The 16,404-nt window shown below is 36.9% G+C and overlaps 1 protein-coding gene across 1 annotated transcript; it reads left to right on the forward strand.

Moving 5' to 3' along the window:
* The first annotated feature begins 537 nt into the window (after nucleotides 1–537).
* LOC128196254 (uncharacterized) lies at nucleotides 538–978 on the forward strand. The gene has a single exon (XM_052876503.1). It carries the CDS (start codon nucleotides 538–540, stop codon nucleotides 976–978), a length of 441 nt encoding a protein of 146 aa, XP_052732463.1.
* Nucleotides 979–16,404: the final 15,426 nt, after the last annotated feature.

Below are 16,404 nucleotides of genomic sequence, written 5' to 3' on the forward strand. Positions count from 1 at the left end.
AATTCCGTTGTTCTTTTAAATTGCTCATGTTATTGTGAAAATTATTCATAATATAAAGGATGTTAAATTATGAATATATAGAGTAATTAGTCATTGATATAAGGATGTTATGATTACCCAAAGGTGAACCATTGTTTATAATTGATGACATTAAAGTGAGACATTTCATGTACTTAGTAAATATGTTTGTATATCCAAAGATAACATACATATAGACTTAAGTATGATTGATTGTTTATTAAAGTGTATATGGAATTTGTCAGTTTAAGTATCACCCAAAGGTGAACTTAAATGAATGACTTAAATGATTACCTATCAGTTTAAGTGTCACCCAAAGGTGAACTTGAATGTATGACTAGTGTAGTAATTTGTTTGAATCCATTAATTTTATCAAAGCATTAATGTATGAGCTTGTGTATTATTTCCAGCTTACATGAATTTATCAGGTTTGAGCAACAATGTGGTCAAGTTTAATGGGATCAATTATGCTGATTGGTCAGAACAATCCAGTTCCAACTGGGTGTGTTAGACTTGGACATGGCAATTATGATGGATGAAATGCCTGCAGCCATTACAGAGACTAGTACAAGTGATGAGAAGTCTCTTTATGAGGCTTGGCATAGGTCTAACAAGCTGTCACTAAACTTGATGCGCATGTCTATGACAGAGAATGTAAAGCCTTTTATGCCTAAAACAGAAAACGCAAAGGAATTCATGAAACTGATCAAGGATTACTCACAATCAGACATAACTGACAAGTCTATTGTAGGAACTCTTATGAGTGAGCTGACTACCAAAAAGTTTGACTGGTCACATCCCATACATGACCATGTAACTGGAATGACTAATATAGCAGCAAGATTAAAGTCAATGGGAATGGAGGTGAATGAGTCTTTTCTGGTACAATTTATCATGAACTCTCTTCCTCTTGAATTTGGCCAGTTCGAAGTGAACTATAACACTCTTAAGGATAAATGAGACTTTCAAGAAATCAAATCCATGTTGGTACAAGAGGAAGGGAGATTGAAGAAAATGAAAGATCATTCTATCCATCTCACAACTCATGAAGGTGCTAGCTTCAGTAAAGCTAAATCAGGAAAGAAGAACAAGAAGGACAAAGCCCCAATGAAAGTGAATAAGGGCAATATCCAGAAGGACCATAAATGTTTCTTTTGCAAGAAAGTAGGTCACTTCAAGAAAGATTGTCCGAAAAGAAAATCTTGGTTCGAAAAGAAAGGTACTTTTTATGTTTCTGTAAGTTTTGAAGCAAATATAATTGAAGTGCCTAATAATACCTGGTGGTTGGATTCTGGAGCTACTACTCATGTTTCTAATATTATGCAGGGATTCCTTTCAATCCAGCCCATAAAAGGAACTGAAAAGTATTTATATATGGGGAACAAAATGAAGGCACATATATAAGGAATTGGGACTTACAGATTGATTCTAGACACTAGTTATTGTCTGAATCTTGAAAAGTGTCTCTATGTTTCTGGTTGTGCTAGGAATTTAATTTCTGTTGCAAAGTTGGATTATTTAGGTTTTAACTTTAAGATTGAAAATGGTATTTTTCATTTGTATAAACTTTCGTACTATTATGGTTCTGGTACATTATTGGATGATTTTGTTAGCAAAATGATGAAGATGAAGTTTTGATGATGTCCAAATCAAGAGAAATCAAGATTCAAGATGTTATGAAGACTTGTATTGCTTTGGAAAGCTTTTGTAATACTCTAGGAAATATGTATAGGACTTAGATAAGAAAAAGAAAAGTGTTTTGTAAAATTACTATAGTAAATCATTGCAACAAAACACTATAGTACTATTCACATGAATAGTAACACTATTCACGTGAATAGTGACGGTTAACGGTAAGAGTATCGCACTTAACACGGACGTGGGAGAAACTAGTCGTTGAAGAAACTAGTCGTTTATGACTATTGAAGAAACTAGCCGTTTATGACCGTTGGACAAACTAGCCGTTTATGACCGTTGGACAAACTAGCCGTTTATGGCCGTTGGAGAAACTAGCCGTTAAGTTTGTCTTTTAGTAAATGGAAGAGCCTTTGGATGAGTCTATAAATAGACTCTCATTTCCTCTCAAGAAGAAGAACCAGAGACATAGAAACTCTTCCCTTGTGCTCAAAATACTCAGAAATTCTTGAGACTTGTGTGTTCTTGTTCGGCTTGTGAAACTCTTGTCTGTGGAGCTGGTGAAGTGCTGCTACGGTGACAGAGGAAATAGCCGGTTCATCCTTGGTGTGTCTAAGGAGGTGTTCGGAAGAGAATCATCCTTCGTGAAGTATTCGGAGGAGGTGTTCATCCTTCGTGAAGTATTCGGAGGAGGTGTTCATCCTTTGTGAAGACTCAAAGGAGGTGTAGTTTCATCTCTTGTGGTATCAAGAGAGGTGGTTTCTAAACTCTTACAAATTGTATCTTTGTGATTGTAGTTTGTAATTGTTTTGTGTTAGTGAAACTGTTTATCTTGTTTTGAGATAAGCGATTGGACGTAGGATTGGTAAGATCCGAACCAGGATAAAATCATCTGTGCAAATTTCTCTCAACCTTACTCTCTTTATTTGTCAATATTAATTGCTAAGTAAGTTTAATTGAGTAGAAATTAAAAGGCACACGTTTGAATTAAAAACCCTCTTGGTTTGTTATTCCACGCTAACCATTCCGCTGCAGCCGCCTCTGACAATTGGTATCAGAGCTTGCTTTGATAGTCATTCAAATGGCAGGATCATATCAAACATTTGTAGAGGGTGCATCAATCAATAGACCACCACTATTCACAGGTGAAAATTACGCATTTTGGAAGGTCAGAATGCAAATTTTTATGGAATCTATTGATATAGATATTTGGGATGCTGTTGCATTTGGTCCTTTTGTTCCAACTAACAATATGCAGGAACCAAAGCCCCGTGATCAATGGACCATTGAAGAAAAGAGAAGATCTCAGAATGATGTAAAAGCCCGGAATATCATTGCATCAGCATTGACTGTTGATGAGTTCTACAGGGTCTCTGTCTGCAAAAGCGCTAAAGAAATGTGGGAAACTTTAAGAGTAACTCATGAAGGCGGAGATGAAATTGGGTGTGCTAAAACGAATACTTTGATCATGGAAGAGAATAATTCAAGCTCTTCATCAAGCACAACATCAAGTATGGGTGATTCTGATGAGCAAGCATATATCTGTTTAGTAGTGAACGATGACGCTGGAAGCCAAGTAAGTACCTCTAGCGATTCTGATGATTCTGATCATATTGATGAAGATGAATTACATGAAATTTATGCTGCTTTAATAGTAGAATCTGAAAAATTAGATAAAGTCCATCAGAAATTGAAAAAGGATTTCAAAAATTTAAAGTTAAATTTTGAAAATATTTTTGAAGAAAATAAGAATTTAAAATTAAATTTTGAAAATATTTTTGAAGAAAATAAAGATTTGAAAAATAAAGTTTTAATTTATGAAAAAGGTAAATTTACTAGTAGTGATGAATGTGCTTCTTGTGAAAATTTTAAGAAACTACTAGATGAAACAACCTTAGGAGAATGTAGTAAAAATAATGAAAATAAGGTTGTTAAAAATAAGTATGTTCCTAGAATTAAAAATAAACATAATCATAGAACCTGTAGAACTTGGGTAGAAAAAGGAACAACTTATAGGAACACAAATGTTGTATCATGCTTTTATTGTATGAAAAAGGGTCATACTTCAAATAAATGTAAAATTAAGCATTATGGTGTTCCAAGTGGTAGATATGTTTGGGTTATAAAATGATTTCCTTTTTCTAAATCTAACCCAAAGGACCCATACAAAATTGTTGGGTACCTATTTTTTTTTAAATTTCTTTAAAACAAAATTTAAGAAAATTTTTATTCCAAGACCGATAAAACTATTTTTTTGGATATCGTCTAATATATAAAGCATATATAGTTTTAAATCGGAAAATTTTTTATGTGAGCATGTTGTCTTTGATGAAATTGTAGACCTTGAGGCAAAACCTCTTGAGTCAGTTGAATTACATGCAGGCAGTGACGAAGATTTGTAGAAGACAACAAATGAAGCAAAGATTGATGACAATCCTCAAGATGAAGATCTCAACAATGTTTTTATAAGCTCTTTCTCCTAAAAATATTTGCTTTAAATATCCTATTGTGCATGCTTGAATGAATCTTTAAATTTGAAATATTTTTAGCTCATATGCATACATGCTTTTATTAAGGGGGAGTATTATCTTAGGGGGAGAACATTCAACACAACTTTTTAATTATGATCAAAAAGGGGGAGAAAATGCTTAAAGCTTATTAAAGCTTATTGGCTTATTTAGCTTATTTGTGTTTATTCACTAATGCACTCTTTCTTCCATAAGTTGTGTTTTAAATACAGATTATTACCAAAAGCTTTAAATCAAAGGAGTTTTTGATCATCATCAAAAAGGGGGAGATTGTTAGCAAAATGATGAAGATGAAGTTTTGATGATGTCCAAATCAAGAGAAATCAAGATTCAAGATGTTATGAAGACTTGTATTGCTTTGGAAAGCTTTTGTAATACTCTAGGAAATATGTATAGGACTTAGATAAGAAAAAGAAAAGTGTTTTGTAAAATTACTATAGTAAATCATTGCAACAAAACACTATAGTACTATTCACATGAATAGTAACACTATTCACGTGAATAGTGACGGTTAACGGTAAGAGTATCGCACTTAACACGGACGTGGGAGAAACTAGTCGTTGAAGAAACTAGTCGTTTATGACTATTGAAGAAACTAGCCGTTTATGACCGTTGGACAAACTAGCCGTTTATGACCGTTGGACAAACTAGCCGTTTATGGCCGTTGGAGAAACTAGCCGTTAAGTTTGTCTTTTAGTAAATGGAAGAGCCTTTGGATGAGTCTATAAATAGACTCTCATTTCCTCTCAAGAAGAAGAACCAGAGACACAGAAACTCTTCCCTTGTGCTCAAAATACTCAGAAATTCTTGAGACTTGTGTGTTCTTGTTCGGCTTGTGAAACTCTTGTCTGTGGAGCTGGTGAAGTGCTGCTACGGTGACAGAGGAAATAGCCGGTTCATCCTTGGTGTGTCTAAGGAGGTGTTCGGAAGAGAATCATCCTTCGTGAAGTATTCGGAGGAGGTGTTCATCCTTCGTGAAGTATTCGGAGGAGGTGTTCATCCTTTGTGAAGACTCAAAGGAGGTGTAGTTTCATCTCTTGTGGTATCAAGAGAGGTGGTTTCTAAACTCTTACAAATTGTATCTTTGTGATTGTAGTTTGTAATTGTTTTGTGTTAGTGAAACTGTTTATCTTGTTTTGAGATAAGCAATTGGACGTAGGATTGGTAAGATCCGAACCAGGATAAAATCATCTGTGCAAATTTCTCTCAACCTTACTCTCTTTATTTGTCAATATTAATTGCTAAGTAAGTTTAATTGAGTAGAAATTAAAAGGCACACGTTTGAATTAAAAACCCTCTTGGTTTGTTATTCCACGCTAACCATTCCGCTGCAGCCGCCTCTGACAGGTTTATATCGTTTAAATCTTGATGTTAATTTTTCTGAATCCCTGTTTAATGTTGAACATGTTATTGATAAAAATTGTGATGCAGGAAAAGAATGTTCTACTTTCTTATGGCATAAAAGATTAGGTCACATATCCAAAGAAAGGATGTTGAGGATAGTGAAAAATGAAATTTTACCTCAATTGGATTTTGATGACTGGGATGTATGTATTGATTGTATTAAGGGTAAACAAACAAAACACATATAAAAATATCCCGCCACAAGAAGTAGTCAACTTCTTGAATTAATACACACTGATATTTGTGGTCCTTTTGACATTAAATCCTCGAGTGGTGAAAAATATTTTATCTCCTTTATTGATGATTTCTCACGTTATTGTTATATATATCTATTACATGAAAAATCTCAATCAGTGAATGCCCTTGAGGTGTTCATAAATGAGGTGGAAAGGCAATTAGATAGAAAAGTAAAATTGATGAGATCTGATAGAGGTGGTGAATATTATGGTAAAACGGATGAGAATGAACAATGTCCAGGTTCATTTGCAAAGTTTCTTGAAAGTCGGGGTATTTGTGCACAGTATACAATGTCCGGTACACCACAACAAAATGGTGTAGCAGAAAGGCGGAATCGTACTCTTATGGATATGGTTAGGAGTATGTTAAGTCATATTAATATTCCTTTATCTTTGTGGATGTATTCATTAAATACTACTGTATATCTGGTGTCGCAACCGGAAAAAATCGCGACGGAACGACGATCCGAGAAAAAAAAAATACGATCGTTTTAGAAAGAGAGATTTGGAGTCGCCACCATTGTTTATTCTGGAAAACTATGGAAAAACCATAAAATGATAAGTAATGGTCTGCGAAGATGAGATTCTTGGTTCGGGAGTCGGTTACGCGTAGGGAAGGTATTAGCACCCTACAACGCCTGCCTGAAGGCAGTACCTTTAATTAAACGTGCAAAGTCGATGTGATTTTCAAAATGATTATTATTCCCCGAATATAAGATTACAAGACGATGCAAAGAAAAATATATTTTTTATTTTTTAGGAAGCCCGACAAGGATTGACCTTGCTCCTACGTATTCTCATGTGAGAAATCAGGGGTACGTAGTTCTTTTTGAAATTGTTTGAGAAATTTGCTTGAAGAAATTAATTTTGGATTTTTGGGGAAATGAACCTGACAAGGACTGGCCTTGCTCCTACGTATCTCCACTTTTGATGGAGAATCAAGGATCACGTAGTTCTGGCCAGGCGATATTATTTGTACTTTGAAATTGTTGATGTTGATGATTTCACATTTTTTTGTATTTTTATGAAACAAATAGGAAAGGTTTTTAGCACAAGGACGATGCGTGCGATCACACATGTGCCTAAACCTTTTAAAACATATTTTGTAATTTTATTTAAGAAAGAAAAGGTTTTTTAGCACAAGGACGATGCGTGCGATCACACATGTGCTTAAACCTTTGAAATGTATTTTTGACATTTTTCAAAGAAAGAGAAAAGGTTTTTGGCACAAGGACGATGCGTGCGATCACACATGTGCCTAAACCTTTTGAAACGTATTTTTGTAATTTTTAATTTTTATATTTTTGTAAATTTTTTATGTAAAACTTCAATAGATATAAATAAAACAAAAGAGTGTAGAAATCATACAAGGAGTTACATGCAATAATGACCAAATAATCAAATAAAGAAACAATTATAAAAAATAAAGCAAAATAAAAGTCCAACATGAATAAGAGTACAGAGATAAAAACCAGGAGTGCCGAGTGAAATTGAAGCTCCTTTGTTTGGGCCAAAAACCCTTATCTTCCACTTGGTGTCTGTCTCGGGTGCAAAAAAACAAAAATGGGGGTGCATCATGAAATAGTGTTCTTAGGTCCATTCTTTCTTTTTTATTATTTGTTTTTTTTTTATATTTTGTTTGCACACGGGCTTAAGCCCGAATGAAAGAGGGGTGTGAAAGGGGTTGTACAGGGCCAATTGTATTTTCATTTTTATGTGTAAATATATTATATGTATTTTTTTTTAAGTGAAAGCTGGATCAAAAGCAAAGGCCCAAGCCTTTTCGTTCTTTGGATCAGGAAACCCTCAGAGGTTCTTCAATTTTTTTACCTTTACTGAAACCCAGGATCTCCTTCTCTCTTCTGCCTGGCATCCTCGCTGCCGTTGCCACCGGTGACTGCATCGACGCTTCTACAAGCAAGCTTTCACGCCAACACCTCTTCCGCGGCGCCGCTGCCTTCCCGTCTATCTCCTCGCTGCCAGTTGCGGCCAAAGACACCGTCAGTGCATCAATCGTCGCCACATACTCTACCGGTTGCCACCTCCAAAACAGACCAGCCATCGCGATAGAGATAGCCACCGCTTCCTCGATCTCGTCTGCTCCCTTAGCCACCGGCAACCCAGGACGCCACCTTCTCTTCTTCGCGCGCGAGGGAGAAACTCTCCTTCGTGAATCGCCTCCCAGGCGAGCTTGGCCACCGCATCGGCCAGGGCTCTGGCTAGCATCACCGGTCGTCGCCAGGGTTGCCTCCGGTTACCACCTCGGCGTCTCCTTTTCTTCTCCGCGCGCCAGCAGGAATACTTCTTCTTATTCTTCGTTGCTCGAGGGATAGAGACACCATGCTCCTTCACGTCACGACTCCACCACCACGACCAAATTCATCCTCCGTCATTGGCGCATGACTCCTTCCTCTCCCTTTCTTTCTTTCTCTCTATCTCTGTTCTGCTGTTGATTGATAATGAAAATGATCATATTTGGGGGCTCCTTCTCTGTTCAAATGATGTATGTATTCTATTGTATGTGATGAACCGGAAGAGAGGATTAGGGGGAACCAGTGAGTAGTGTGTGATAGGTGGGTAGATACGGGTTATTGGTGGGGATGATCAGAAGAGCGCAAAAGGGAGCTTATCAGTGTGCGTGTGAGGAAGGATAGTGAATGTTGGCCGTGCGTAAGGATGGCTGTGGTAGTGGGTGAATATGGGTGAAGATGATGACTGGGTGCTACGACTGTCGCGATCATACAAATTTTATACAGATAAAGAATGTAGTATAAACTAGGAATTGACTCCTAGGTCGTCTCTCAAGGACCAATTTTGGTGGTTCAGTCTCAGATTTAACACGAAGTGGGGGGGGGGGGGTTGTGAAAGTTTTGGTTGCGGTAAAATTAAATAAATTAAAAACAAAAGTGCAGAAAACGTTAATGACAGCAATGAAGAAAATAGAGAAAAACGGTAAATTTGGGAAAACGGTAAAAATGGAATTTAACTTTTCAACATAACCAGAAAATGTAAATCAACAAGTGCAGTGAAAATAAAAATTGAGAAGCAACTGAATAACATTTTGAGAATGTAAATTGAAAACATAACTCACTGACAAATTTAAAATGCTCAACTGAATTTTATAGCAGAACAGAATTGGAATTAAAATGCAGAATTGAAATTGTAATTGACAAAATGCAGTACATGGAAAATGCAGTACATGTAACGTGCAAATGAAATCAAACACAAAACCTCCCCAGAGGGGAGGAGAAAATCAAAGCATTGCTTCCTAAATTTCTACTCCTAAAATCTCCTGGAATTCTACTATGCTGCTTGCTTCTTTATAGCCCAATTCAGAAGCTACTCCCGTGAGGCTTCCTTGTCTTTGAGTTAGTATCTTTTCCTTCCATTCTTGTGAGAAAATAGTTACTTGGCCGTGAGAAAATAGGAGGGCCCCTCCTTTCTCCATTTCAATAAGCTGAATCACCATTTGTCCTTTCTTCTCTGTTTTGGCCGTGATCCCTACCTCTTCTCAATGCTGACCGTGAACTGCCCCTGGATCTTCATATTGATGAACACAACCTCAGCTGCTGTGTTCTTGTGTGGGGCTGCACTTTCCTTTCCTGCTGGTGGTTGTTTCAACAAGGTGCTGGACCGTCTCCTCCAAGCTGCTGGCCGAGACTCCACTATTTCAGCGTGTGGGCTCTCAAGCATCGTACTCTCTTCTTCTCCATCTCAGCTGGACCTCCGTGTTTCTCAAGCTGGAATGTGTTGATGGAGTTGCTTCCAGCCCCTACCTTACTGCACCTAGACCGTGAGCTCCTTCCAGTTGTGGTGGTGGCTTCATCTTTCACATGCTGGACATAAAACTTTGCTGCAGATTCCAATCACCATATTGTTTGATTCAGCCAGCCGTGACATCCTCTTCTAATTCCAACAGCCACCGTGTGCTACTGCAAGAAGGTGAAGTGGTCTTCTCGATGATGGCTACTGGATGCCTCTCCAACAAAACCGTGACACCACCTTTTGGTGTTGGTCTCTCATGCTGCACCTTTAGCTGCTGGAATTTCAAGCTCCTTGCTGCCCTTCAAGTGTGGCTTCTCTTGCTTCACGGTGCACCTCCAAGTTGCTGGATGTAGCTGGACATGAAGGCTATGTGCTTCCGGTGGTTGCTGGGTTAAGTTGGAGAGTGTGACGCTAGACGTTTAGCTCACATGAACGCTGCCATGGCTGGAGGGAGTGAAGATGATGGCTGCTGGTTAGTGCTAATGGACGGTTGAAGACTGCCCCTGGCCATGTACTGCTCCTTCCAAGCTACTGGATGTGCACCTAATTCCGAAGCAAAACTCCTTTCAAGTGGTGGCCTCTTCTCCATTTGCTTTTGTTTACGAGCCTTCCATCATTTGTTGTTTGGTGAATTTTCTAAGTGAAAGATGGATGTGTCCTTTCACGTATTCAGCCGCACCTTCTTCCCAAACCATGTTAACGTGCAGTTCCACTCTCTTGTGCATTCCACTCTTTTTAAGCCAAAATATTTGCATCCTTTGTGACTGGACCGTACTAAAATAAGGGGACCCGCTGGACATGATTCCAACCAACTCTTTTTCAATTGAAAAAGGAATAAAAACAAAAGATGTTTCTGGCCGTGAATTCCACTGAACCCGTGTGGTTGTGCTTCATTCACGTGTCCCACTTATTCTTTTATTCCAAGTGATAAATGAATGGGTACATCAGCCAATTTGGTTTCTCCTTCAAGAGAGGTGGTGGCCCCTACATGTTATGCTTTCCATCCGACACACCAAAACTTGTGCATCTACTTTCCTTTATGACAGCGGAAAGAATTTTACTTGCCCAATTATCATTTCTCTTTTTATTTCTAAATGTCCAAGTTGTACTTCCAACATTTTCCCTACAAAATAATTAATGCAATTAAGTAGCTTAGATAATTCAAATTGATCAAAATAAGAATTTTTAGTTAATTAAAGCACCATTAGTAAAAACAGGAAAATATCAGACATTTAACCACAATTCCTTAATCAAATTCGGTACAATAAACTAAGTGAAGCGTATAAAATATCGATTCATCAAAATAGACCACACTTAGTCTTTTGCACTCCTGGGCAAAATCAAGACGCAAATCAGGGAATAGTTCTAAGGACATTAGGTGTATGACACAAAAAATCAGCAGACAGAAACCAAGACTCAAGAGAAAAATAAACAGAATTTACAAAGTTCTCAAGAAGTCTGGACAAAGAAAAGAAGTAGAAATTATCCAACACAAAATCAAATTAAGCAGATACTTACAGAAATCATCCAAGCAATTCAAAACATAGCAAAATGATTAATCAGTTCAAGAGGTGATTCAAAAATAACAAAACCTCACAGATGCACTCACAGTGTTTCTCTCAAGTGTCTAGGGTAAATAATAATATCAGCTCGATGTACTCAAGAAAACAAACACAAGTAGACTTGACAAGCTTCTAATTATCAATACTTAAAACATATGCATCTTCAGATCAAAAGGTCTTTACTAGGTTGTAATGGGGCCAAGGACAGGGGAGGATAAATTTGGATAAGTAGCTATAGCTCAGAAGAAATAGAGGAGCAATGGGGAATAAGTGTAAATACAGTCAAATTACGCCCAAACCTCTAATTCAATCCTTCTCTCGACTCCATTATTCACAAAATTATATATTTTTTTTATCATCATTTTTTTTTCTTTCTCATCATTTTTTTTCTTCATCCTGTCTATTTTTTTTCTTTTCTCTCTTTATCACACAACAGGATATAAATCATCATTTGCAAAACAAATCAAGATGAGGAACCATTAGTCAATTCATCATAATTCCCAAGGAGACCACACTTATTCACAAAACACTTTTATAGCTCCAAACTTTTCCTAAGGTTAAGGTAATCATTGTTTTTCACTTAGGTTCAGTGTATGAGCTTCAATCACAAAGAAATGGGGTAAGTATAGGCTCAAAGGGGTTATCAAAGGATAATAACATGGTAGGCTTATTTGGCTTATTTGGCTAAAGAGGCTCAAGAATAAAAATGCCTTTATCACGTCTGGACATGTATATCAATCAAGTATATCTAAAAGAATCAAGCCAAGGCATATGTGCAAGCATTCAAGATACATATCACACACAAGAAAGAAAATTAAGTGGCTCAAATCTCTCACACAGGGTGTTTTTGTCACGATTAAATCAACCTCTTAAACACATAATCATCTTTCCAGGCAAAGAAAAGCAAGGATTACAAACTATAAGTATTAAGTAAGTGAAGGAAAAATCTACAACTAAGACATCATCCAGAAATAAAAAAAAATGTAAAATTTATTGCACACAAAACTCGATAAAAACAACTTAAAACAGAAAAAATTTAACACTCAAAAACAAAAAATTTAACACACAAAATACATACTAACAGAAACTAACAGAAATAACAGAAAAATCAGAATTTCTTCCCAGTAGACCATACTTAAATCACACAATGTCCTCAGTGTGTAACAATCATCAGATTAACAATTTCAGAGCAGTCAAATAATATAGACAAGTGCAATAAAAAGTTAGGAAATAGGAAGAAATTTTCAGTAACATCCATCAGTAGATGTTAGCAATGACATCCATCAGCAGATGTCTAAAACACCTAGCACCCATCAGTAGATGCTAATTAATTTTTATTATATTTTTTTTTGTAGCAAAAAAAAATGACCGGCACCTGGACAACAGTTTTGGTGGCAACGACCGGGACTGTTGCCACAGTGGAAAACATTTGGCTATAAAAGGGCTCTACCCAGCGTCTGAGCGGCATTTCTGACTTCCCTGCTCTCTCTCTAGCATCTGGAGTCTGCACGGAGCCTCTGCCACCGCACCGTCTAGAGAGTCTGAGATCCGCGAGAAGCCCCTGTAAGCCCTACTACTCCAGGTAAGTCCTCTACATCTGGATCTCCCTTCCTTTCCTTTCTTTCCTTTCTTTCCCGATTCTCTGCTTTCCATTTTTTTTCTTCTCTGCCCTTCTTTATTTTTTCCTTTTTCCTGCTTCCATTTATGATTTTCCTATTTTATTTTTCTTTTCTGCATTACCTGTCCTCTCTCCCTGCCCCCTGCTTATGCTTTCCTGCCCTTACCATTATTTTTGTATTTTATTTTTTTTATTCAGCTTTACAGTTTTCAGTTTATTATTACGCACACTAAAAACAACTAAAAAAAATCAAACTAAAAACAAAAAAAAGAATGGACAAAACACAGGACCTAGATCCGTTAGGACCCTTTGCGAGGACCAGGACCTAAACATGGACAAAACTGATGGACCTAAAACTGGAAAATGGACAAACCTGAGACAAGACACTGAAACATCAAAGATTGACAGGACAAAATAAATTTAACAGGAAACAAGAATAAATAAAGAAAACACATAACTAATCTAATTTATTTTTTTATGCTTTTTTTTTTCTTTCATGTTCTTCAGTTTTTATATTTATTTATTTATTTATTTATTTTTTATTTATCTATTTTTTTTATGTTTTAGAATATGATGAGCGAGATGGAATCAGAGAGATACATCAGTCAGCGGTGGCGTCCTACAGATGATCAGGTCAAGATGATGACCAACATCTACAATTATGGGGTTACCCATCCAAGCGGAGCGCAAGTCGTCGAGATCACGTCTCGACTAAGGACCTTCGCAGATGCCAGCGAATACAACGTGCACTGCTGGTTCAACAACCACGACAATCGGGTCAGGCGCTGGCAAGCAGAGATAGACCCCACTGGCACTCTCTTTTCACAATTGCCGCTGTATATGTACGGTAAGACTCTGATCATATCTCACTTTATGAAATTTTTTTTTGTTGAAAGAATATGACTGGGTGATTATGAGGGCACCGAGGCTGCTGGATCTGTTTCCCGTTCCGATCATCATCGACGACGACAGGGACGAACGACAAATCCTGCCACCTATGCCCCCTGTATTCCGCACCAGAGCTCCCTCGACGGAGCTCTCCCTTAGGCCACCACAACCAGGTCGAGAATTCTTTCGATTTTAATGTTTTGTATTTTTTTTATTATGTTTTTTATGTTTTAATTCAGGTCTGTAATATGAACACTTATTTATTTTTTTTATGTTTTTATGTTTTTTTTATTTGGCTTGTAATAATAACGATCAGAAATGATCGAACCCCGAACAACTTTATTATGTTTTTATGAATTTTATTTTTATTATTATGTAAGACAGAATGTTTTCTGCGCATATGGTATGTTCAATAAATGCACTCAGATAGTTTCACCTCTCTGCCCTTTACTTGCTAATTCTGCTCTTACGATTATTTATTTATTTTTATTTTTTTTTTATTTTTTATTTTTTATTTTTTAAACAAAAACTAAGTAAAAAATAGAACACAAATTAACAAAACAAAAGACGTAAAACCGAACACAAAATATCAAAGCACACAAAACACAAATGTCAAAAATAGCAGAAAAAACATATATTTACAGAACATAAATTAACAAAACAACAGATCTGGAACACAACACAATTTTTTTTTTAACATGAAAATAAAATTCATCCAAGATTCAATAAGATAATAATTCGAAAACAAAAAAAAAAGGAAAAACAAACTTAAAAAAAAAATAAATAAAATGCAGAATCTTCCCGAGACCACACTTAAACTACACTGTCCTAGATGTTTTCTAAGCATAAGATCATCAATTAAAACAATCAACAAATAAAGGACAAGTGCACTAAAAATATGAAAACGGGGAAGAAAGAAAAAGAAAACTTCCCTGGTCAGGGTGGCAGTTGCCAATTTTGGATTTGCAGGGATATGTTCTTCGCCTCAGGATCCAACATGAAAGTGTTGAGGACGAACTGCTTCATCCTCCAGATCTGATCAAGCAGTGAAATGTCCTCCACTGCCGGATCTAAACCACAAATATTGTTACTGAGCGGATTCAGCAGGTGCCAGTTGATCTTCAAACTATCAGTGTCAGCACCTTTGTTTTCCACTGTGGGTGCATGCTGATCAAATTTATATGTACCTCCTACAATATGGTTAGTGCAATTTGGCACTCCAGAAATTTCATGCAGGGGTATAACACCCAATCCTAATGTCATAGGCTGAACCTTAGATACATCCTCAGAACATGAATGAATTTCAATTTCAGAAACATTATCTACCACAAATTCAGATTCATGTTCAGTGCATGGATAAGAAGTATTCAGATATGATGGAAAAAATTGGTTCTCATCATGCACAGAGGGAAAATTAAAATCATGCTCAGCAACAATATAGTCATCCGCATACATATCAACAGCATAATTATTAACATAATCATGAATAACATAATCATACTGAGGTATGCTTACCTCCACTTCCTTGAAGATTTGAAAAGTAGTGGAAGATGAAATTGGTCTACCTGGGTCAGAATTACTGGTTATTCTTGCTTGGGCCTCAAAATGTTCATCAGCAGTCTCCTCAGGTGCAAGAGTGGCCATCTGCCCGATCTGATCACTCAGATTCTGCATGGCAGCTTGAGTTTCCTGCTGGATTTTCATGCTCTCTTGCTTGAACTTTAGATTCTGCATGGTTATCTGCTCCAATAACTCCTGCAATGTAGGCTCAGAAGTTGAAGGCTTAGAAGTTATTTGGGCAGGAGCATCATACTGTTGAGTCTCATATTGCTGGACTGTTGGAGGCATAAAAGTGCTATGGAATTGTGGTTCTTGATAATGATCTTGTGGGGTATCGTACCATTCATTGTTAAGATTGTTCCACTCAGGATCGTTGATGTACCCATACTACTCAGGGGAGAATTTTCTCACAAACTGAAGCTCAAGATATCCCCAATCGGTAACGGATCCCAGAGGAAGAGAGTCTTGCCAATCCTTAGCTGCTCCTTGTAATGAATGCGGAAATGCGCTCAAGAAAATGTGATCAAGAGGGACATGTGGAGGTTTCATTGAAGAGCACATGTTGCGGAACTCCTCTAAATGTCTATGTGGGCATTCTCTGGCAAAACCATGAAACTTAGGGAGCAGATATATCAGTCCAGTGCTAAGAACACAATGAATATCATCCTTAGGTGGGACCGGCTCACGAGGAGCGCGCTCAGGAAATTGAGGATGATCATTATAATTTTCATCATAAAATTCAGCAGAATTAAAATCAGAGCAATATGCAGAATAAGAATCATAATCACAGACATTGGCAGAATAAGCAGTATTCCCATAGCCAGAATAGATAGACATGAAAAAATAAAAATAAAACAAATAAAAACTAAATACTAAAAATTACAAAACAGATAAATCACAACACATTTATACATGTGACACAAAAGACATAACATAAATTTTTTTTTATTTATTTTTTTTTAATTAATTTTTTTTTTAATTTTAATTTTTTTAATTAACAGACATAATACAAAACACAACACAATATAAAAGACAAAATATATATTACCACCACGTAATAAAACCGTGACACCACCTTCTGGTGTTGGTCTCTCATGCTGCACCTTTAGCTGCTGGAATTTCAAGCTCCTTGCTGCCCTTCAAGTGTGGCTTCTCTTGCTTCACGGTGCACCTCCAAGTTGCTGGATGTA

This window comes from Vigna angularis, chromosome 4 (assembly GCF_016808095.1).
Source record: "Vigna angularis cultivar LongXiaoDou No.4 chromosome 4, ASM1680809v1, whole genome shotgun sequence".
Taxonomy (NCBI): Eukaryota; Viridiplantae; Streptophyta; class Magnoliopsida; order Fabales; family Fabaceae; genus Vigna; species Vigna angularis.

What these genes read in the sequence shown, in the direction of transcription:
- LOC128196254 (XM_052876503.1), top strand. Translation starts at nt 538, where the DNA reads ATGGCAATTATGATGGATGAAATGCCTGCAGCCATTACAGAGACTAGT.